The sequence below is a fragment of the Phoca vitulina genome, unplaced genomic scaffold, assembly GCF_004348235.1.
Source record: "Phoca vitulina isolate PV1807 unplaced genomic scaffold, GSC_HSeal_1.0 scaffold285, whole genome shotgun sequence".
Classification (NCBI taxonomy): Eukaryota; Metazoa; Chordata; class Mammalia; order Carnivora; family Phocidae; genus Phoca; species Phoca vitulina.
The window spans coordinates 1-23512 of record NW_022589972.1 but is presented as its reverse complement, the minus strand read 5'-3'; the positions used below and the strand labels follow the sequence as shown (position 1 = coordinate 23512).

The window sequence follows — 23512 nt, the reverse complement described above, 5'->3', positions numbered from 1 at the left end:
TTCATTTTCTACTTTTTCCATAACCAATTACTACAAAGTTAGCAGCTTAAAACAACACGCAATTGTTGTGTCATAGTTTTTTATAAGTCCCAAGCTCAGTGGACTCAGCCCGCAGAGCATGCAACTCTTGATCTCAGGGTCGTGAGTTCAAGTCCCATGTTGGGCATAGAGCTTACTTTAAAAAAAAAAAAAAAGCAGGCAAGATACACTATTACCCTAAATGACATTTCTGAAGTCTACTCACTGGAATTAAGTCCAAATTCTTATCTGACTCCAAATCACTTGCCTCCTACACCCTCTCTTTCTCTCAGCAACCCTATGTACACCCTTCAACCATATTAAAAATTATTTTCTTTTTTTTTTTTTTTTTAAAGATTTTATTTATTTATTTGAGACAGAATGAGAGAGAGAGAGAGAGAACATGAGAGGGGGAGGATCAGAGGGAGAAGCAGACTCCCTGCTGAGCAGGGAGTCCGATGCGGGACTTGATCCCGGGACTCTAGGATCATGACCTGAGCCGAAGGCAGTCGCTTAACCAACTGAGCCACCCAGGCGCCCTAAAAATTATTTTCTGAAACAAAAAAACTTGTGCAAAGATTGGCATTGTTTTACATTTTTTGCCAATTTCCTTAGTGTTTGACTTCAGACTGTTGGATTCGCCTGTTTCTGCGTTTGACATGTTGCAATATCACAATGACACTTTTCCAGAAGTTTCTGGAAAATTCCGCTGGACACACCTGAGACCAACAGAATGAAAAAGGCAAATAATGTCTATTATAAAAATAGTATTGACTTTGCAGACCCCCCCCAAAAAAAAATCCCTGGACCAGATTTTGGGAACCCACTGGGTACGTTATTTTTTTTTTTAAGATTTATTTATTTATTTGAGAGAGCGAGAATGAGAGAGAGAGAGAGAGAGTACATGAGAGGGGGTAGGGTCAGAGGGAGAAGCAGGCTCCCCGCTGAGCAGGGAGCCCGATGCGGGACTCGATCCCGGGACTCCAGGATCATGACCTGAGCTGAAGGCAGTCGCCCAACCAACTGAACCACCCAGGCGCCCCCCATTGGGTACGTTATTGTGTTCATGACCCAGCTTTCTGGAACGTCTGGCCTTGTCTCGTTTCTCTTGCAGCCAGTAGCTATTAGAAGACCGGTAGCTCTCCCCTCCGCGACTAGAAGAGCTTTATCACACAAATGACGGTTAAGTTCGTTCCCTGCCGTGAGCACAGAGAGGGCACTCAGAACTGACTGAACACACAGCAATGTCATGAAGGGCCATTATGTGCCTCACGAAATCTGACGCAGCCTAAGGTGGCAGGATCCCAGGACAATTCAAAAGACTCAAGAAAACACAACTGGGCTCGGCCCACTCGCCTGTGTCGCAAAATTTAGGAGTCGTCCCAAAACTCCGTAATTCAGGTGAATGAGTTTTTATAAAGGCAATATTCTGAAAATTCAAGTCGATTTTGTAAACAAAGTTTCCCGGGTCACGACTTTCGGAAAACTTTCCACCGCGTCGCGCGAGTCACTCAGAGCAACGGCCCAGCGCGCGGCGCGGACGACACCCCGACAGAGAAGCAGCGGTGCGGCGAACGAGCTCTCGGCACCCCGCAGCCGACTTCCACTTCCCGGCCGCTTATCCCCTCCCCCGCCCGGCCCACTCCAGCAGGGCGCCCCTGATTGGCTGGGCCGCCGCATGTTCGCGCTGCCATTGGCCGGCAGTCCGGGGGGGGCGGGCGCGGGCAGACTTACCTCCACAGGTCCTCGCGGGAGCCTTATTGTGCGCGGCGGTTGCTGTTCGTTGAGCTTCTGTTGAGAGAAGCGGCCGGTGTGGCGCTGCCGGAGGTACGTTGGGGCCGGGCGAGAGCCCCGCGCGAGCGGCGGTTGGCCGAGTCGGCGGTTGCGCGGCGCCGCGCGTCTGTCTGAGGGCCGGCGCCGAAGCCCGGGGACGCCGCGCGAGCAGGGCGGTCGCGGTGACGGGGCCGACCGGGAGGCGCCCGCAGAGTGGCCCCGGGGCTCCGGCCGGGAGGACACCCGCGACGGGCGAGAGCACGCGTCCGCGGCGCCTCCCGAGGGGGCGGTGCGGGGAGCGGCGGCGGCGGCGTGCGCCCGGCGTGGGGGTCGCGGCTGCGGAGGGACACGGCGGCGGCCTCAGGGTTTTGTCCTTCCGAGTAAGTACGGGATCGGGGCCCGGCCGGACTACTTTTAGCGGTGCCGGGGCACCGCGGTCCCGCGCGGCGCTGGCTGGCTGGCTGAAGAAGCCGGGGACCGGCGGGGCCGCACCGAGGCTCCCCAGGGGCGGGGAGGCTGTCGTCGAGAAATGTCGTGGCGCGGGGGGCCCGGGGACAGAGGGGCCCCCTGAAATCTCTCGGCCCAGGTCTGGGGGGCCGGCGCGCGCACGTGTGCCGGACACCTGTTGCGCTGAGCCGCGCTGGGGAGCTGTAGCCCAGTCGTCCTGGAGATGGCTTTTCCGCTGGCGCACAAGCTTGAAAACAGTGCATATCTACTTATCAGAGACCATTTTCTCCTTCCGGCCCCTACCTGACCGGCTTTCCCTCCCATTTCGGCAAAGTTGGAGGATGTGTTGGGTAGACAGAGGAAGCATTTAGTTTGCTTTTGTGTCTCTGACTCCAGTCCGACTGTTCTTGGAAAACTTGACTTCTTCAGCTTTGCCTGATACGGGGCCTGAAGATGAAGCTGCTGACGTGGCGAGCCGGCATCTGTTGTGGGATCCAGGACGAGCTAGCTTTCACTGCCCTAAAGACTTATGTGTGGTCAAGATGTAGAAGAAGTGTGCTCAGTAGCCCTTTAGAAGGAAAACGTTGGACCACTTTGTGTCCTGTCCACTTTAAACGGACTTCGGTTACTCCAGCCTGGGATTTCATACTCTTCCCATGAGGATATTGTCCTGTGTTTATTTGTAGCCAGGAAACGATCCGCGACATAGGTGTTTGCAAAAACACGGTGCAGAACAGTCAAGACCAAGATAACTTATGTCACAGGAGAGCTATTGAAAATGCAAAAATGAAGCCTCTGAATCAAGGTTTAATTACATCGAGTTCAGCTTTTGTGAAGTATGCCTTCGTAGTTTATCCTTCAGTTCGGTTTTTAGAGATGTTGAGTCTGACCCTAATCGAATTAATCTACTTAACTCTCAGTCTTATCTGCAGATTTGTACAGACCACATCCTAAGATTGACTTCTGCCTCAACAGAAATGCATGAACAGTGTCGTATTGGAAATGATTTACGTCTTTTAAGAACTGGTGTGTCTAGGTACATCTTGAATTTTCTGCAGTTTTCCTTATTGACTCTTGTACATCACCTCAGCTTTCAGTCCACTATATTTCCTTGCTACTTAATATCTTGAATTCTGGTGTGAAAATACGGTGTGACCCTCACATCTTTGTGCATATCCTGTAATTCTATTTTAGTGGGTGTTTACAGATGTATTTCATTTCATGTAATCAAATTTTAAGTAATATATTGGGTAGTTGTTACAAATAAAAATAAACTTTATAACTTTGAATGCACAAGTGTTCTCATTGAGTGAGATTATATTAAATATAAAAAAGGACTATATCTTATTTCGTCTCATATACTTGCATCATTTAAATACTCCGTTCTCTGAGCCATTTTTTTTTTTTAAGATTTTATTTATCAGAGAGAGAGAGCACGAGCAGGGGGAGGAGGAGGGAAAGAGGGGGAGGGACAAGCAGACTCCCCACCTAGCACTTGATCCCATGACCCTGAGATCATGACCTGAGCCAAAGTCAGACACTTAACTGACTGAGCCACCCAGGCGCCCCTGTTCTCTGAGTCTTAAACCTTGACAGATACCTTTAAAATGCATTACTATAGACCCAGGTACCTAACTTCTCATCACTCTTCAGCTTTACCAATCTCATTAGGACAGAAAGTTTGTAGTCAGGTAATATTTGGGGAGAAATAACTGACTTTTTGGGTAGGGGAGATAACAGATGTAGTTTGAATTTTTGAACTCCTGATTAAATTTCTTAGGATATAAGGGATGTTCATAGACAGATCTTACTACATTTAACCATTAATTGTGTAGATGCACTAAATGTATCTACTAAATGCGGTACCATTAATGTATCTCCGTGTCACAAGTGTGTATAATGGCAAAAGTTCCTGAGGCCTGTTTTGGTACTTTAAGGAAAGAATGACCCTTGTTGGCTTTCCAGAACTTAATCTTTATAAGTTGAGTATACATTTAAGCAGCATTTTATAAAGCTATATGAAACTCCTCTTCCTGGGGATGTAAAAGTAAAGACATATCTCTGCTCTCAAAGCTCATGACTAAAAATATATGTTTGTAATGGGATATTCAGATAAGGAAGTTGTTTTCTTGGGGGAAGGCTTTTTTGAAGAGGTGATCTTTAAACATGACCTTGAAGGAGTTGGGAAAAAGGGGAAACATTGATAGATGACAGTTCTGATGAATTTGAAAACAGTGAAAGATAGGTTTATAGGAAATCAGTAGATAAAATTCAATAGCTTCACAAAAAACAAAATATAGGAAAGATAATACAATCATGATAGTCTGATTATGTAGAAAATACTTGCCTATAACAACTTAAGTATTGATTTAGCTACCAATGTGATTAAAAGGTGCATAGGGTGTAGAAAAGAGCTAAATCTCATCTGTAAGTATAGGAATTTGATAATGGTTAGAATTTGTAACAAGAAATAACTAGTGTGAACGTATTAAAAATACTGAGATATAAAAAAACAAATGGTTAAGTTAGTTAAAATTGACTGTCACTGGGCGTTAAGGAGTGCTGACAGGCAACTACTTCATTTCATTATGAGCACTTTATACTGTTTCATTTTATGGTATTACATTGGTAAAAGTTTTTAAAGTAAAAGCAAAATTGTACTAGCACTTAGAAGGTGGCTGATGCAGCTGGTCCATGGACCACACTTAGAGCAGTAAGGATTAGTTCATGCTCATTATGAGATTGTCACCTGGCACAAGTTGATCAAGTTTTGTCATTTTGTTGACCATTATATACCCCTGAAGATAACCCTGTCTCTTCATAATTCCTTACCTGATTTGTACTTGTGATACAAGATTTCTTTGTGTCTTAAGATCCTGGGTTTAAATGCTGGCTCCGAACTGTGTTTCCTGGGACAAGCTATATAACCTAGCTCAGGTTGGTTGGTTTTCAAGTTTCACTTTTTAGTAAAGGGAAGGTAAAGATTTGGTTCAATGGATTTTTAAAAAATATAACAAGACTTGCCATTTATTTAGTGCTTACATGTATTAAGATACTGTCTCAACAAGAAGCATTATGAGAGATTTCATAATGAAGAAAACCAGTCCATCACCAGGAATAGAGAAACTCAAATCAGTATCTACGTGAAGCTTCAAACTATATAAAGAAAAAAGCACAATGATTAAATAAAAAAAAAAAATAGACAAACCTACAGTCAGTGTTTTTAATAGCTGGAAGATTGTGAACAGCACAACTAAAAAAATCTGAACTAGTTGGCATTTACGTATAATAACAACACACCCAACAGTGTTGGAAGACATGTTCTGCTCAAGTATACGTGGAGATTTTGGAAAAATTGACCGTGAAGCTAGCCTCAACAAATAAAAGATTGAAATCATTTTGGAGGATATTCTCTGATTACAGTGCAATTAAGCTAACTTTCAACAAAAATATAAATAGGGAATCCGCAATTGCCTGGAAATTAATCAGTGTTTTAAATAATCCACAGATCATAGAAGGAATTGTAATGGAGATTGGAAAATATTTTGAACCAAGTATTAAAATTGAGGTAGGGTTTATCAAAATGTGTAGAATTCAACTAAAGCAGAACCAGAGGAAAATTTTATAGCTTTAAATGCAAAGTGAGAAGGGGAAAGGAACTGAAAGTTAAAAATCTGAGTTTTCATCTCAAGCTAGAAAAAAAAAACAACAAATCAAGCCTGAAGAAAATGAAATTAAAATGCCAACAGGAAATGATGAACACTATGTACAATAGAAAGAAAAGCCAAGTCAGTGCTTTGAAAATATTGATTAAATGGATAAATTTCTAGTAAGAATGATGAAGAAAAAAGAACTGTCACTAATATCAGAATCAGAATAAAAAGAGCATTACACCAGGCTCAGTGAAGCCTGGCTGGCTACCAGGACAAAGAAGGAGCAGTGGCAGAAACAACAGCTGACATAGTCCCTGTGCCAGGCAGCCATGGGCCAGAGTGACTTCAGCCTGCTGGACCACTGGGGCCAGGCTTGCTGCAAAACCAACCTCCAGGGCCAGTGGGTGTCAATATACTTCACTCACTGTCCTGACATCTGCCCAGATGCGCTAAGAAGCTGGTGCAGGAGGTAAGACAGCTGGAGACTGAGGCTGACCAGAGCTCCACCACCCCCATCCATTTTAAAAAAAGAAAAGTACTACAGATCTTGCAAATGTTACAAATATAATTAGAGAATATAATGAAGAACTTTATAAATTTGAAATTCTGTTGAAAGAGAAAAACAACTAAAGGTAAACAGATGTAGAAAATATGAAGGTAAAGAGGGATGTTTTATAAGAAAAGGACTAGTCCCTCAGGAGGTTATAACAATTATATATACATATGTGTGTATGTATGTATTATATACACCTAATAACAGCACCAAAATACATAAAACAAATATTGACAAGAATTGAAGGGAGAAATAGACAATTCAATAATAATGGTTGGTGACTTCAATACAGCACTTTCATAATGAATAGAAAACTAGGCAGGAGATCAATAGCACTTGAATAACACTACGAACCAAGTAGACCTTAGAGACCTCTTGTAAACAGTTGAAATAACAGCAGAAAACACATTCTCATGTACCTAGAACATTCTCCAGTATAGACATACAGAGCCATAAAACAAACCTCAGCAAACTTAAAAGGATTGAAATCAATGAAGTACACTCTGATTACAGTGGAATGAAATTAGGATTCAGTGCCAAGAAGAAATTTGAGAAATTCACAACTGTATGGAAATCAAACAACTCCTAAATAACCTATGGGTCAAAGAACTCCTCAAGGGAAATTAGAAAATACTTTCAAATGAATGAAAATGACATAACATTCCAAAACTTTGAAGTGAAATCAAAGCAATTCTTCGAATGAAACTTGTAGTCAGGGAGCCAGGGTGGCTCAGTCAGTTGAACGTCTGACTCTTGGTTTCATTCAGCTCAGGTCTTGATCTCAGGATCATGAGATCGGGGCCCCACATCAGGCTCCACATTCAGCAGGGAGTCTGCTTGAGATGCTCTTTCTCCCTCTCCCCCACTTGTGCTCACTCACTCTCTTGCTCTCTCTCTCTCTCTCTCAAATATATATATATTTTAAAGGAAATTTGTAGTGATGGACACCTATATTTAAAAAAAACGTCTCGGGGCACCTAAATGATCAGTCGATTGAGTGTCCAACTCAGTCTCAGCTCTGGTATTGATCTCAGGGTTGTGAGTTTAAGCCCCACATTGGGCTCCATTATGGGTGTGGAGACTTTTTTTTTTTCTAAAGGCAAAAAAATAAAGATCTCAAGTCAATAACCTGACTTACTCTTAATACAAAAAGAAGAGCAAACTAGACCTAAGTCAGAAGAATGAAGGAAATAATAAAGATTACAGCAGAAAGTAATAAAATTAAGAAAGAAAAAATAGAGAAAATCAAGGAAACCAAAAGTTATTTTTCAAAAAGACCAAAATGACAAATCTTTACCTAGACTGAATATGAAAGAGACTCAAATAACTGAAATCAGGAATGAAAGAGGGAGCATTAGTACCGACTTCCAGAAGTTACAAAAAATGATGAGAATACTATAGAACAATTCACTTCTATGCCAGTCAATTAAATGGTTGAAATAGACAAATTCCTAAAGAGACCCAAATGAACAAAACTGACGCAAGAAGAAATAGAAAATCTGAACAGGCCTATAACAAGTACAGGGACTGAATTAGAACACAGAAAAGGTACTGCATGGAGCACTGGGTGTTATACGAAAACAATGGATCGTGGATCACCACATCAAAAATCAATGATGTATTGTATGGTGACTAACATAACATAATAAAATTTAAAAAAAAAAAAAAAAAACACAGAAAAGGCCAGTATCAGATGGCTTTATTGTTGAATTCTACAAAACATATAAAAATACCAATTTTTTTCAAATTTTTTTAAGAAATAGAAGAGGAAGGAACAGTTCCCTAATCATTCTGTGAGGCCAGGAGGCCAGTATTCTTCTGATAACAAAATCAGACAAAGACCTCATAAGAAAACTACAGAACAGAATCTCTTATGAATATAGATGCAAGAATCCTCAGCAAAATAGTAAAAATTCAATCTAGCAACCCAGAGAAAGGATTATACACCATGACCAAGTGCTATTTATCCCAGGAATGCAAGGCTGGTTTCACATCCAAAAATATATGAATGTAATCTACCATATCAATATAATGGAAAACAAAGCCATATGATGATGTTAATAGATGCCGAGATATTTTCTAACAAAATACAATGCTCCTTTACAATAAAGCATTCAACAAAGTAGAGATAGTTAGGAAATTCCTTATCCTGATAAAGGGCATCTGAGAAAAATCCACAGCTAATGCCATATAGAATGGTTAAAGACTGAAGATTTTCCCCCTAAGTTAGACAAGAGGAGGATGTCAACTTTTGGCACTTCTGTTATTGTACTGTAGTTTCTAGTCGGACTAGGCAAGAAAATGAAATAGAAAGCATCAAGACCAGGAAAGAAGAAATAAAACTACCAACATATGATAGGATCTTGTTTGTAGAAAAAACTAGAGCTAAAACTAGATATAAAAACAAGGTCAACAGTGTTGCAGGCGAGATCAATATACAGTATTCTGTTGTATTTCCATGTACTTAGAATGAATAATCCAAAAATGAAATTAAGAAAAATAGTTTCATTTACAGCAGTATCAAAAGGAAGTGCAAAACTCTAAAAACTACAATATACCTTTGAATGAAATTAAATACCTAAGTAAATGGAAAGACTATCATGTTCATGGATCAGAGTACTTGATAAAATTGAGGTTGCCATACTCCCTAAATTGATCTATCTAGGTTCAACACAATCCCTATCAAAGTCCAGTAGCCTTCTTTGCAGAAATTGTTAATCTGATCCTGAAATTCATATATGTATTCAAGGAACTCAGAATAGTGCAAACAATCCTCAAAAACAAAGTTGAGGACTCATATCTTAAATTTAAAACTTAACAGAAAACTACAGTAATTGAGACCTATATATCAGTGGGATAAAACTGAGAATCCTTAAATAAACCTTAAGATTTAAATTAATTGGTCTTGACAAGAATGCCATAACAATTCATTGGAGGAAAGAATGGCCTTTTCAAATGGTGCTGGAACAATAAGCAGCATCATTAACCATCAAGGAAATGCAAATCAAAATGACAATGAGGTACCACATTACTCTCACCAAGATGACTCTACTGGAAAAGAGATAATGAGTGTTGATGAAGAGATACTAAAACAAAATCCCTCATACACTACTGTTGTGAATGTAAATTGGTCCAGATGGTTTTGAAAATAGTCTTTTCCTCAGAAGATTAAATATGGAGTTACAGTATGATTCAGCAGTTCCATATAGACATATAACCAAGAGAAATGAAAACATGTCTGCACAGGAACTTACACATGAATGTTGATAGCAGATTTATTAATAATAGCCAATTTTGGCTTTGAAGCAGAATGTAAATATCCAAAATTATTGTTGAAAGTATATATAACATAAAAGTAAGGTAAAAATCTGGGATGTAAAGTTTGAATACTTTTTAAGTTTTGTTTATTTAAGTAATCTCTACACCCGATGTGGGGCGCCAACTCATGACCCAGAGATCGAGTCACATGCTTTTCCAACTGAACTAGCCAGGCACCCCTTGAATAGTTTAAGATAATATATATTTAAATAATATTGTTTTACTCTTTACTTGAATAGTTACTGAAACACTGGCTGAAATGCTTTTAGAAAACTTTTAATATACTAGAATCCATGGAATCATGAAGCATATGTAGACCTTATAAAATAAAAAGGACAGGGGCGCCTGGGTGGCTCAGTCGTTAAGCATCTGCCTTCGGCTCAGGTCATGATCTCAGGGTCCTGGGATCGAGCCCCACATCTGGCTCCCTGCTCTGCGGGAAGCCTGCTTCTCCCTCTCCCACTCCCCCTGCTTGTGTTCTTCTCTTGCTGTGTCTCTCTCTGTCAAATAAATAAATAAAATCTTTTAAAAAAATAAAATAAAAAGGACATTTTCATGTTTGAGTATAATATGGAGATATCAAACAATAGAAAGTAAAATATAACAGCAAAACGCTATGAAAATCAGAAGGCATAACACCAAGTGTAAGTTAAAGCTTTAGTGGCAATATTAAATGTAAATGGATTAAATTCTATTAAAAGATTCATTAGGCTAAAATATTTTCAATAAGTTTTACAAAACACATCTGAAACAAATTGATGGGACGTTCAGCAGGAGTTATATCATCAGATGAATGAAAGGTAACATTTTTAAAGTTCAAAATTAACAGGATACTCTCCAACAATTAATTATACACCTGAGGGCAAAATGAAATTAGATACCTTCCTCAGTATATTCTAAAATCAATTCTAGATGGATTTAGGACTTAAATAATAAAAGACAGATCTTTAAAACTTGAGAAAATATAGATGACTTCTCTTTCCTAACTTGTGCTGCTGGATAGTACCATGATTTTAAAGATCTGTGTGAAATGTTGCTTATTTGACAGCAAGGGAGCTGGTTGAAGAGAGAAGTTCTGATGATGGCAGGGATCCCCAATTAGACTGTCTTTTATTTTTATTCTCCCAATAATAAATTTCACTAAACCTCTCTACAGTATGTAAATTGTCATTTATCTTTTAGGCAGTTACCAGTACTTAACTTCCCTGAGCCTTTTACTGGCAGTTTTACTTATTTTTCCCTAAGCATACTGATGCAGAGGTTTTCCAAGTGAAATACCTCTCCATAGTGCCCTGAGTTTTATAAGCTAACAAGTTGCACACTGTTATGACCAATTTTCTCATGTTTATAAACTTTAAAAATAATTCTCTCTAAAGACAAGTATCTTATGATCTCACTGATATGAGGAATTCTTTTTTTTTTTTTTTTAAGATTTTATTTATTTATTTGAAGAGAGAGACAAAGCGAGAGAGGGAACACAAGCAGGGGGAGTGGCAGAGGGAGAAGCAGGCTTCCCGCCGAGCAGGGAGCCCGATGCGGGGCTCGATCCCAGAACCCTGGGATCACGACCTGAGCCGAAGGCAGACGCTTAATGACTGAGCCACCCAGGCGCCCCTGATATGAGGAATTCTTAATCTCAGGAAACAAACTGAGGGTTGCTGGAGTGGTTGGGGGTGGGACGGATGGGATGGCTGGATGATGGACATTGGGGAGGGTATGTGCTATGGTGAGTGCTATGAATTGTGCAAGACTGATGAATCACAGACCTGTACCTCTGAAACAAATAATACATTGTATGTGTAAAAAAAAAAAAGAAGAAGAAGATACTAGGAAGGGAAAAATGAAGGGGAGGACATCGGAGGGGGAGACGAACCATGAGAGACTATGGACTCTGAGAAACAAACTGAGGGTTTTAGAGGGGAGGGGGATGGGGGGATGGGTTAGCCCAGTGATGGGTATTAAGGAGGGCACATATTGAATGGAGCGCTGGGTGTTATACGCAAATGATGAATCATGGAACACTACATCAAAAAATAATGATGTAATGTATGGTGACTAACATAACATAATAAAATAAAATTAAAAAAAATAATTCTCTCTGAGCAAGTATTCCTATTATATATTCACTCAGGTCTGCTTTTAGATTACGTATTTTTATAATTGCACACCATGGTGCATGTCTGTGTCCTGAGATAACTTAGATCAGAAGGCTTCTATACCACCAGTAGGCCTCACTGTTTCACATATTACCTAGAGGTGGGGAAGGATTTCTCAAAGAGATTAAAGTTTAGCCATTAAAGAAAAAAAAAAGAAATGTGTATTAAAATTAGGAAGATCCAAAGACAAACCACAAATGAGAGAACATACTTGTAACTCATAAAACAAATGATTGACAGAGGATTATTATTCATAATATATTAAGTTCTCTTAAAAAATAAATGAGAAAAGACAGACCAGTCAAAAACAAAATAAGCAAGATATAACCAGGAATTTTGCAGATAAGGAAATATGTATAGCCAATAAACATAGGAAGATGCTACTAATTAGGGAAATGCAAATTAAGACCGTGAGATATATATCCATATCCAAGTAGATTGGTAAAAATTAAATCTGGCAATACCAAAGGCTTGAGAGGATGTGGATAGTGGTAACTCATACATTGCCTGTAGGGGTGTATATTGGTATACCTGCTTTGGAAAATAATTTGACTATCTTGAAAATTTGAACATTTGTATATCTTATTGCTACCCAACAAATCCACTCAAAAAATATTTATAGACATGCACCTTGAAACAGTAGTCGTAGCAATAATGTTAGTAAGAAAAAGAAAACTGTAAATGACTCAAATATCCTTCACAGAGAACTAGATAAACAAGTTTTGTTATATTGACCCAATGGATCATTATGATGCCATTAAAATGTATGAATTACTGATACACACAATTTCATGGATGAGTCTGGGGATATGCATGAAGAAACGTGTTAGAAAACTATAGTCTGAGGTGCCTGGGTGGCTCAGTCGTTACGCGCCTGCCTTCGGCTCGGGTCATGATCTCAGGGCCCTGGGATCGAGCCCCACATCAGGCTCTCTGCTCGGCAGGAAGCCTGCTTCTCCCTCTCCCACTCCCCCTGCTTGTGTTCCCTCTCTCGCTATCTCTCTCTCTGTCAAATAAATTTAAAAAAAAAAAAATCTTTAAAAAAAAGAAAAAGAAAACTATATAGTTTGCTTGAAAGTAAGTAGAATTAAACTGTATTGTTTACACATCACATTTATAATGAAACTAACCTAAAAAGTAATAGAAGTATAAACTCAAAATTTAGGATACAAAATTACCTTAGGCTGGGGAAGAGGGGGAAGAGGCATGGTGTGGGAAACCTTGGATAGATACAAGTTACTGGTGGTATTTGGCTGAATGGTGGGTGGTTCAAAGATATTCAGTATTTTCATACATTGTCATACTTCATAATTAATGGACATTACATGTCATGTGTGCATCAAATGTAGAGGCATATTTACCCCAAAGTTTTCAGGGCTTTTCACTAGTTTGGGCCTTTTCTAAAGGCCCTGAGAAAGGACCATAGCAGTGTATTCACATGGTTGGTAGTTTCTGTAAGATTTATAAAATAAGATATTTCAACTATAATCATTTAAGACTACTGTTTCTCTTCATCTTGATTTCTCCTTACCTTTGTGTCACCTGGGAGTAGAATAGCTTCAGGCAGTTTGTGATTGGGAATATACTTAGTGTGGGTTTAATAGGATACATTTGTGGTTCATAGTCACTTTTGAACGTAGGTAATTATTGCCTGTTGGCCTGATTGTGATGGTCTACAGTGCCTGGCCCCTGCAATATATGAGTGAAGAAGCCACGAATTGAAATTTATGAAGCCAGAGGTAGTCAGGAAAAAATATTCCAATTACCTGATGTTTAAAAACATAAGTAAAGGATTTAGTTCTCATGGATTTCTAGTCAAAAGAACTTCTCTTTTTGTTAAAAAAATAATAGCATATTCAATTAAAAATTCACTACATTTTTTTTTTTGATAGGAATTCTGTCTTTAAAATAAAGTAAGAATTTTTGTGTTTATAGGGCACATAGCTATAGCAGTACCAACAAAAAGTATGTCTTTACATGAAGCTGATTGTTTTATGCATCCTGATTATCAGTTAAAATTTAATCAACCATGCTAATGGGGCACCTGGGTGGTTTAGTTGGTTGAACATCCAACTCTTGATCTGGGCTCAGGTCTTGATCTCAGGATCATGAGTTCAAGCCTTGCATTGAGCTCCACACTGCTGGGCATGGAGCATACTTAAAAAGAAAAAATTAATCAGCCATGCTAGAAGAAAGATTTAGTTTGTTCATTCTCTCTATGGGAAATACTGCAAAAATTGTGTTCATGAAGAGGCAATCAAATATGTAGTCCTATAGGGAAAAACCTTATATTGAATCAGGCCCTTAATTAATGAAAGTATGCTATTTTTTTGGATTTTGTGATTTTTTTTTAAAATACATGACAGGTCTGTTTTTGTTTTTTGGAGTTTTTGTTTGTTTGTTTTTTAAGTAGGCTCCATGCCCAGTGTGGAGCCCAACACGGGGCTTGAACACATGACCTTGAGAGCAAGTGTCAATGCTTACCGGCTGAGTCACCCAGGCCCCCCTATACATGACAGACAGGTTTTTAAAATTTGAATTTGTTGTGATTTTTTTTTTCTTGTTCTAAATAAATATTCACCTCAAACTTCAGGTCTCACAAATCCTGGAACTGTTCCTGATCAAATGATATGGTAAATTAAAAGGATATAGTAAAGGAAAGCTTCAAGTAAGGTATAGTGATAAATGAAAAAATTATTCAGGTAGCTTTGACTGGGTTATTTGTGCCTTCAAAAGTCCTAGATTCTGTCTTTTCAGTTTAGTAAGTTCTCTATACTTTGTTAGATAACTGGCCTATGATGCCCGTACATATATATTTTTTTCTTTTTTTGTTGTTTTTATTATGCCTTTGATTGCCTTGTAACTTCACAGTTATTTCCTTTAAACCACTTACCTACCTACCTACAGTTTAGATCAGACTTGATATAATGGGAGAGAAACACTAAAATATTTTTCTCTGCTATGTAGATTTTTATTAAATTATGAAAAATAATTAAAAGCTAAATTGGCTTTCTTGTTTGAAGTAGCATCATGTTGTGTATCTTTAGCACTCATTTTATACTCCAAACTTTTGGGAATACTCCTGCAGTACCATTTATTTTGGAAATTTGAACATTAGGAAAACTTTAAGATGGTGCCACTAGGTATAGAAAATGGAAAATTCTTTGCAAAACATTGAGTTTTGTTTTTATGAAAAAAATGCAATTTAATCTTTAGATTATATAAGGTATGGCCTGCTTGGATAATTGAAACCAGACTTCAGTGGTTATGGCAGTGAGGTGAGACAAAAAGTGGCCAGATAAAATTAACAGGCTTAGTATCAAGTAGAGGCTTACTGGCAATATAAAGTTTGAATTTCTATAGTTTAGATTTATAGAAAAAAATTAAAATTACTTGTACATTTTCAGTGACAGATGAAAATGGATGTAATTTTCAAGAAAAATAATTATCTAAATCTCTAGAAATAGTCTGAACGTTAATATTACAAATAAATAAGCTTCTGTCTGTTAGAGAAGTGCATTTAAATATGGTATTTTAAATTCTAGGGTATAAAAGATGGCAAGTCCAGATAGAAGTAAGCGGAAGATACTAAAAGCCAAAAAAACAATGCCTGCAAGTTGCCGGAAGCAAGTAGAGATCCTGAATAAGTCAAAGAATGCTGAAGCACTGAAAACAGCAACTGGGAATAATGTGTCAAGTGGTAATCAGAATTCAAGTACTGGTGTCATAAAGAGCAAAAAAGGACATTCTGAAAATGATGCTTCCTTATTGGACTCTAACAAAAATTCAGTATGCTCAGAGAAAAGTAAAGCGTTTTCTCAGAATGTAATGAAACCACTAGAAATTGTTGATTCAGAAACAAGATTGGAATACATTGAAGAACAAGTTGTGTGCCCTTACCAAAAGCCAAGCAAAACAATAGAATCTTCCAGGAAACTCTTTACACAAGAGGCAAAAGATTCACAGAACACTTCTGAAAACCATATTGAATGTCAGACAGATATAACAAGATCCTATTTTGAACGACATGAAGAAGATTGTAATGTGAAATCCATTTGTTGTCCATCTAGTGTATTGAGTGGTATGGTTCAAATGCCAAAAACTACAGTAAACAACACCTTGGATGATAAGAGAATCGACAAGATAGTTTCTTATTTAGAAACAAACTCCAATTCTGAGTCATGTGATAAAAGACAAAGTGACATTTTAATTTTAAGTTCAGATACCCGTTTTCTGCCTGTTGATAAAATACCTAAGTTGGTGAATTCAGTCATTTCCAGTAACTGTGCTACTGACATTTTGAAAAGTGAAGAATCCTGTAGAACCTGTCATTCCAGCATTTCAAATTTTGAAAGTATAGACTCAACACGGCTGTCAGCACTTGACACTGATAGTAATAACAGTAAGTGTATACTTATGCATCTTTTGGAGAAATTAAAATAGTCATAGTCACTTTCCTTTTGGGGGATGTTTTTTAGCCTCAGATACAGAAACCATAGAGTGTCTGTAGCCAGGAAAAAAGTAAATGATAACATTAATCGTTTCAGAGTATCTTGTTTCTCAACCATTTAGGGTGAGGAGGGGGAAATGGTATCCTCCATATCTGAAGGGAAGTAAATTCTGGCAAAGAAGGAATCAGTCGCTTTCCCTTGAGAGTACAAAAAAATCAAAAGGTGACTTATGGCAGTTGTTTGGTTTATTTCATCTACATCTCTTCTTATTTTGAAGTTTTATTTATTAGATTAATAAGAAGGCTAGTTGAAAGAGTTTTTTTAATCATTAGTGAACTCATTTCTTTCCATAGAATTGACCTGGCTGATAGATAATAGGTATATATACACATAAACATACGTATGTGTATGCGTGGAGTGACAGAGAAACATCAAATAGTTAACCAATGAAATTCTAGAGTTATAAAATTATTAAAATAGCAAAAATAAATTTCATTTGAAGTAGGATTTTTTTGTAAGTTAATGAAATATAAGGAAAACATTTTGTAGGATAAATTTTATTTGTGTTCTTGTCTAGGCTACATAGTGATCATTTAATAAGATGGATTTAAAATTATTTAAAAATAATAGGATCACCTATTAAAAATATGTAGGACTGCCTAAGTAACTGTATAAAAATAATGTAAGACCACTGAAGTAACTAGAGGATTGAAATGCTATAATTTATTCAGTTCTTGTTGGTATTAAATAGGTATTAAATGAAGTTGAAAGGAAAGTGTATCTGAGACCAGAATCCTACCTAAGAACCTAAGATAATCATTTTTTTAAGGTTAGTTTATCACAATTTTTTAGACAATTACATTTTCTAAAAAATGCTGCCTTGGTCACATTTTAGTTTTTCTATTTCCTTAGTCCCTGGATTAGAGAATTCCCTTGTTTCCTTCCTTAGAAGGAATATTTTTACTTCCTGATCTTTCCATTTCCCCAAGGCCATAATCAAAAGAAGAGGATGTTTTCAGAAAACAAAGAAAATGTTAAGCGCATGAAAACTTCAGAGCAAATTAATGAAAATATTTGTGTAGCTCTGGAAAAGCAAACAGCATTGCTGGAACAGGTAAAATATTGGGGCTTATATATTTGCTTCAGAAACTTCTGATGAGTAAAAAATGGTAAAAGTTAATTGATCTCCACGATGATTTAGTACAGAAGACTTTCACTTGGTGCAAAAGTTGTATATGAAAATGGAATCAACTGATGGAGATATTAGGGAAAGATAATTGTTTACATTACCAAAACATGTAGAGTAACCTAGAGAATCATGTGTAGGTAGAGTGCTGTAGTAGAAAGAGAATGGACTTTTTAGTCAATATTACATTTAAATCTCTTAGAAAGTCAGACAGTGCGTGACCTTAAGCTTTGCTAAATAATTCAGTGTCTTTTGTTCTGGTCTTTGGGTTCTCTGATCTGCAGCTACAGCCATTTGTATACCTTATCACAATTGACCCCTACTTCATAGACTCAGACAACCCAGAAGTCCATCATAAAGTTCTGCTGCATTCGGGTTTACTTGCCCTAATTTCCAGGTTTACACAGATTTGTTGGATTTTCTGATACTTTGTTTTATAGCATCATCAAATGCACATTTTGCTTTCATTTTGCCCCATTTTATTTCATTGTACTACAGCTTCCCATGTTTGATCAACTCTTGAGTTTAAGTGTAATGAACTTCAATTTTAATAGGTCCTGTAATGAGGACCTGTTTTAACCATCATGTTTTGGTATTTTACTACCACTAGAATTATTCAACTGAAAGTCATTATGTAGTAGATTAATGTCTGTCAACTATAATGGACCAAAATGTTTTAAGCCAAACTATCCTGCTGTTTCAGAAACAAAAACACTACTGTTTTCTAAAACAGACCATTATAATTATATAGTTACATATTATATGAATATGTATTCACATAATAAATAAATGGAAACCTTTTTGAAAGATTCATGCAGAACCAGCATGAAAGGTGAGTAGCAGTTTTTCCCTTTCTACTTTGTCTTTTCTTCCAGGAAGACCAAAGGAAACACTAATAAAAAAATATGTAAATATTCTGTTATTTGCAGGAAAGAGGTGGCAGAATTATGGTGAGCATAGATCTAGCTTAAGAAAAAAGTTTGGGATTCCAGTCTTATTCCCATTGATTAGTAGCTGAATTTAGAAATAAGTTCTGATAGGAACATATGAAGAAAAAATTTAATCTTTGAATATTTTGGTGTCGCTGGCATGGAAAAATCAGTTTTCATTCATTACTATTATGTGTCTCACAAAATACTTGGTCTGAGTTGACACAGAAAATGGTCCTTCCCAACGAGGTTTGAGGAATGCAGTTTATTTTGTTTTCTCAACCACCACCACCCTCCTCCCTGAAGTTTCTTGCACATTCTTCAGAGACATCTTGGGTTTTAGCTAATTACTATCTTTTTACCTATCTCCAAATAGCTAGCTTTCCATCATTTGATATTTTAATTCCTGTGCAAACAGTTAACTCTCTAAACCACATCTATTTGGGGTTTTTTTTTAGTTTGAATCCCAGTGGAATAGGGCTAGCATTCTGACATTATTCTTCCCTGAGAGAGTCTCAGAGCTGTTGACTCTTCTTTTTTGAGGTTTTTATAAGGATCTTGGCCTTGCTGATTCCAATTAAATTACTGAAGTGGAGGAGTTTTTCTTCTAAAGTCCAAGTTATTCACTCTACCCACCATCTTAGAAAGTTGAGGCAGATTGAAAATATATAATTGCTAGTCTTTCTCCAATCTTTAGGCTACTTTTGCTGCCATCTGCAAATTGTACCTAGGATTTCCATCAGATAACATAATTTGGGACACATTACCATCAGCAGAAGACATTTATGAGGTATTTGGTGGAGGTTATTGGGTCTTCCTTTTTTATGAGTAACATCGCCACTAAATGAGAAATGTCCAATCTAACCAAGAGTAACAATCTGTGGATGGGCATTTAGTCCTTTTAAATAACCAAGTTTTAAGAGTCTGCCTCCATCTGAATCACCAAGAGTACTTACTTGTTTAAATTGTGGTTTATTGAGCTCCCTCATAGCTGAAGACTGTTGTTTTAGGCTACTCTTTTCTCAAACTTACCTAATAAAAATTACTGGAGGTGCCTGTTAATTAGACAGCTTTCCAGGCCTTTTTCCAGGAAATTCTCTTTGGTGAATCCAGGCTAGGGCCTAGGAATCTGTGATTTTAACAAATATCCCGGGGGCGCCTGGGTGGCTCAGCCGTTAAGCGTCTGCCTTCGGCTCAGGTCATGATCCCAGGGTCCTGGGATCGAGCCCCACATCGGGCTCCCTGCGCTGCAGGAAGCCTGCTTCTCCCTCTCCCACTCCGCCTGCTTGTGTTCCATCTCTCGCTATCTCTGTCAAATAAATAAATCTTTTAAAAAAAAACAAATATCCCGTGTGTTACCAGGGAAGTTTCACAAACACCGTGTGATCTCCGCTTGTTAGCAAAACAGTATTTCCACATTCAGAACATTTAGAAAGTTTCTCCAAGATTCATCTGAGTTTGAGCTTTACATGTTGACCCAGCCACTGAACTGGCAAGGCTGTAGTAATCCATAAAAACCACATATGGGTGGTTTTCACCTGTTAGTAAAAATAGTATGTTATTTTGAGCACTTACTAGTTGAATCAAATACTTAAAAGTTTGACAGTAAAAATGATAATCATGTCTAATGTTAAGAAATCACTGAAGAAATGTTAAGCATTACAGAAAAAAAATCAAGTAGATGATGTTGAAGAGCAAGAACAATTGGAAATGAGAAGGAAAAACCTTGGGAATAATCAAAATTGTTGAATAACCCTAATCATCCCAGTGATATCAGTATAAAAGAGTTTAACACAGAAGCTTTGTGTTCCAATTTCAAACACCAAGAAGCAAGAATTTAGGGGAAAGATACAAATATTACTAATAAATACCTTGGGCGTATCATGACAGGTTTTGTTATTAAGAAACACTACCTACTCTGTTACGAAAGCAGCTTACAGGAGGATACAAATTCAGCAGAAAATTACAGTGGATATTTCTGAATATATGGCTGAGCAGAGCTATTCATATCAGTGGGCATTGAGATTAATTATGCTCCCTGAGAATAGGCCCGTCTGTTTTCTAAAAAACAGCCAGATAATGAAATGCATTAATGTTTCATGTGATAGCTACTGTTAGAATAGCGTGCATGATGCCAAATAGCATTAGTCACTACCTAATTAGTCCTGACTTCTCTCCATTTTAACAATAGAAAGTCACCCCCTAAAAAACCTATGCAAGTAAAGTCGATTACCTTGCATATTTATTTCCTTTATATCAATTCACTGTTTTCTATTTTCTGGAGCTCTTTCATATATTTATCTTTTATACCCTTATAAAAATCCTATTAGCATCACACGTTCAACACTGTATTACCTACCCATATGTGGGCAAGGAAGATGAAGCTGAGAGGTGTTGTGACTTCCCAAAGGTCATATAGCTTTGTTAATGGCTGGGTCAAGGCTTGGACTTTCATAATTTGCTTCATATCCACTATAGACCAACCAACCATTTTCACTGGGCTCTGGCTTTCAGATAAGTGGAGTTCCTTTTTGTGGAATACTTGGTTTCAGTTATGCTCATTAAAAAATATAAATGCAATATAGGCTTTTACCTTTCCTTTAATATGTATTATGGAATTCAGCTGAAACTGTAGGAAACAAAAATTAGCACTGGGAGAATAAATTTATGTTCTAACATATCCATATATTTAGATACTGGGTGTGTTTTGCTAAATTTGATATTCAAACTTCTGGTAATATTAGATCCTGGGTGTGTTTCGCTAAATTTGATATTCAAACTTCTGGTAATATAAACATAAAAATGTGAAAAATGTATATTTTATCAGTTACAATAAATCCAGAAAAGAACAAAGCTATTTTTAAGGAGTAGAAAATAAAATTGCTTTTAAATTTGAAACATGGGGTGTTCTGGTTTTTATTTTAAAATTCTAGGTCAAACATTTGATTCGACAGGAGATCTATAGTATAAATTACAAACTATTTGATAATAAGCTGGAAGAATTGACCGAACGCATTGGGAAGACACAGTGCAGGAATAAACATGAAGCAATAGCTGATGAACTCTTCGTAAGTTTCTGATTTCATTTGATTTCATTTGAAGTAGAATTTGGTGATATTTTACATATTAGGAAAGGAAAACAATAAAGGAGACCCAAATCTGATCCTTGACCACAAGCCTGGTGTACTGTACCATAGGTAATAGAGTTTATTAGCAATACTGACCCTTATGAAATTGGAAATATTATTCTATGTTCTTCTGTTGTCAATTGTTCTGTGTCAATTGACAGGCTTAATATGTAAGCAGTTTCTTTTAATTCAAAATATATCCTGTATTAGAGCTTGTACAATGTGTTTGAAACTGTTTTGGGGTTTTTTTGTTCTACTCTTCTAGGATTACTTGCTGATTGGTGCTTCCTACCAACATTAATTTTATTATGACTCAATTAAAAGTTTGATGTTTTTATCTTCCATTCTTGTATGTCATCCTGGCATCTTTGCTTACATAAAATAAAATACATTTATATGCTTATATAAAGTAAATCTTTGCTTATATAAAAATTTCTCATTTATTTGGATGGATGTCTAAGTCTTAAAAGACTCGTTTGGCAGATACATAGTTTTCCCTCCATCTCTATGTATTATTTAGTACTCTGGTTTTGTATTTGTTTTTCTCTTTTTCTTCTAGGCAAAAATATCAAAACTTCAAAGACGTATTAAAGCAGGATTGCACTCTCAAAAGAATTGCTTGGAACCAAATGTATTAACCAGTAATACAGCCTGTAAGGTTGGTATAAACACATATGAGTTTTAATTGCCTCACTGACCCACCATTATAGGTAGTTGGATTTTAAGATATGAAATATATTTCCAAACTAAGAAGGCTTTAAAGAAAAATTTATATTTAGAATGTTCTTGTGATGCTATCTCTGGAGAAAATACCCTTAGGTGGCCAAACATAAATGCCACTTGTATTTCTTACATCAAGTGATTAGAGAGGTGATTTGTGATCCCCACCATTTTATCAGGATAAAAAGTTTCAAACAGATACTACAGCAAAGTTGACAAACCTTTACAGTGAACATTTGTATACACAGCACCTAAATTCTACCTTTACTATTTTAATATGTTTATTTTTGTCATATATCTGTCAATCTGTTCATCTCCTAAGCCATCTTTATATTTGGTGCATTCATAAATACTAATGTATTTTTTTGTATCAAAATATACTTTGTAGCATACACTTCCAAAATATTTCAGCAGGGGTATCATTAGAGTTTGGTATCTGTTTATATTTTTCATATAAAATTTAAATATAGTCTTCAGTATACATTCACTGAATTTTTTTCTTGTAGTATCTTTATTTGCTTTGGTATCATATTTATGCTAGCTTCAGTAAATGCATTGGGAAGCATTCCTTCCCCTGTTTTCTGAAAGTCCGTGTAAGATTTTTTTACTTCCTTAAATGTTTGATAGAATCCATCTCTGAAGACTATCTGGGAAAGGAGCTTTCTTTGTAGGAAGACTTTTTCTTGAAATTCAATTCTTTAATAGGTAAGGGGCAATTCGGATTTTTCTATTTCCTCTCATATCAGTTTTGTAAGTTACCTTCACAAGGAATGTGTCCCTTTTATCTAAGTTGTTGAATTTGTTGACATAAATTATTATTTTTGTTTACTATTCCAATCACTCTTTATTTTTTTATTTTTTTTATTTTTTAATTTTATTGTTATGTTAGTCACCATACAATACATCATTAGTTTTTGATGTGGTGATCCACAATCCATTGTTTTCATATAACACCCAGTGCTCCATGCAGTGTACGTGCCCTCCTTAATACCCATCACCAGGCTAACCAATCCCCCCTCCCCCCTCCCCTCTAAAACCCTGTTTGTCTCTCAGAGTCCATAGTCTCTCATGGTTCATCTCTCCCTCCAATTCCCCCCCCCTTTTTCCCTTCCTTCTCCTAGTGTCCTCTGTGCTATTCCTTATGTTCCACAAATAAGTGAAACCATATGATAATTGACTT

General features: G+C 37.2%; 1 protein-coding gene across 1 annotated transcript; it reads left to right on the top strand.

Moving 5' to 3' along the window:
* Nucleotides 1–1763: 1763 nt before the first annotated feature.
* LOC116629111 (activating transcription factor 7-interacting protein 2-like) lies at nucleotides 1764–22645 on the top strand. Its single transcript, XM_032399410.1, has 5 exons — nucleotides 1764–1845; nucleotides 15464–16320; nucleotides 17359–17483; nucleotides 21418–21552; nucleotides 22172–22645. The coding sequence occupies exons 2-5, from the start codon at nucleotides 15474–15476 to the stop codon at nucleotides 22295–22297; spliced, it is 1233 nt and encodes a 410-aa protein (XP_032255301.1). The 5' UTR covers nucleotides 1764–1845; nucleotides 15464–15473; the 3' UTR covers nucleotides 22298–22645.
* Nucleotides 22646–23512: the final 867 nt, after the last annotated feature.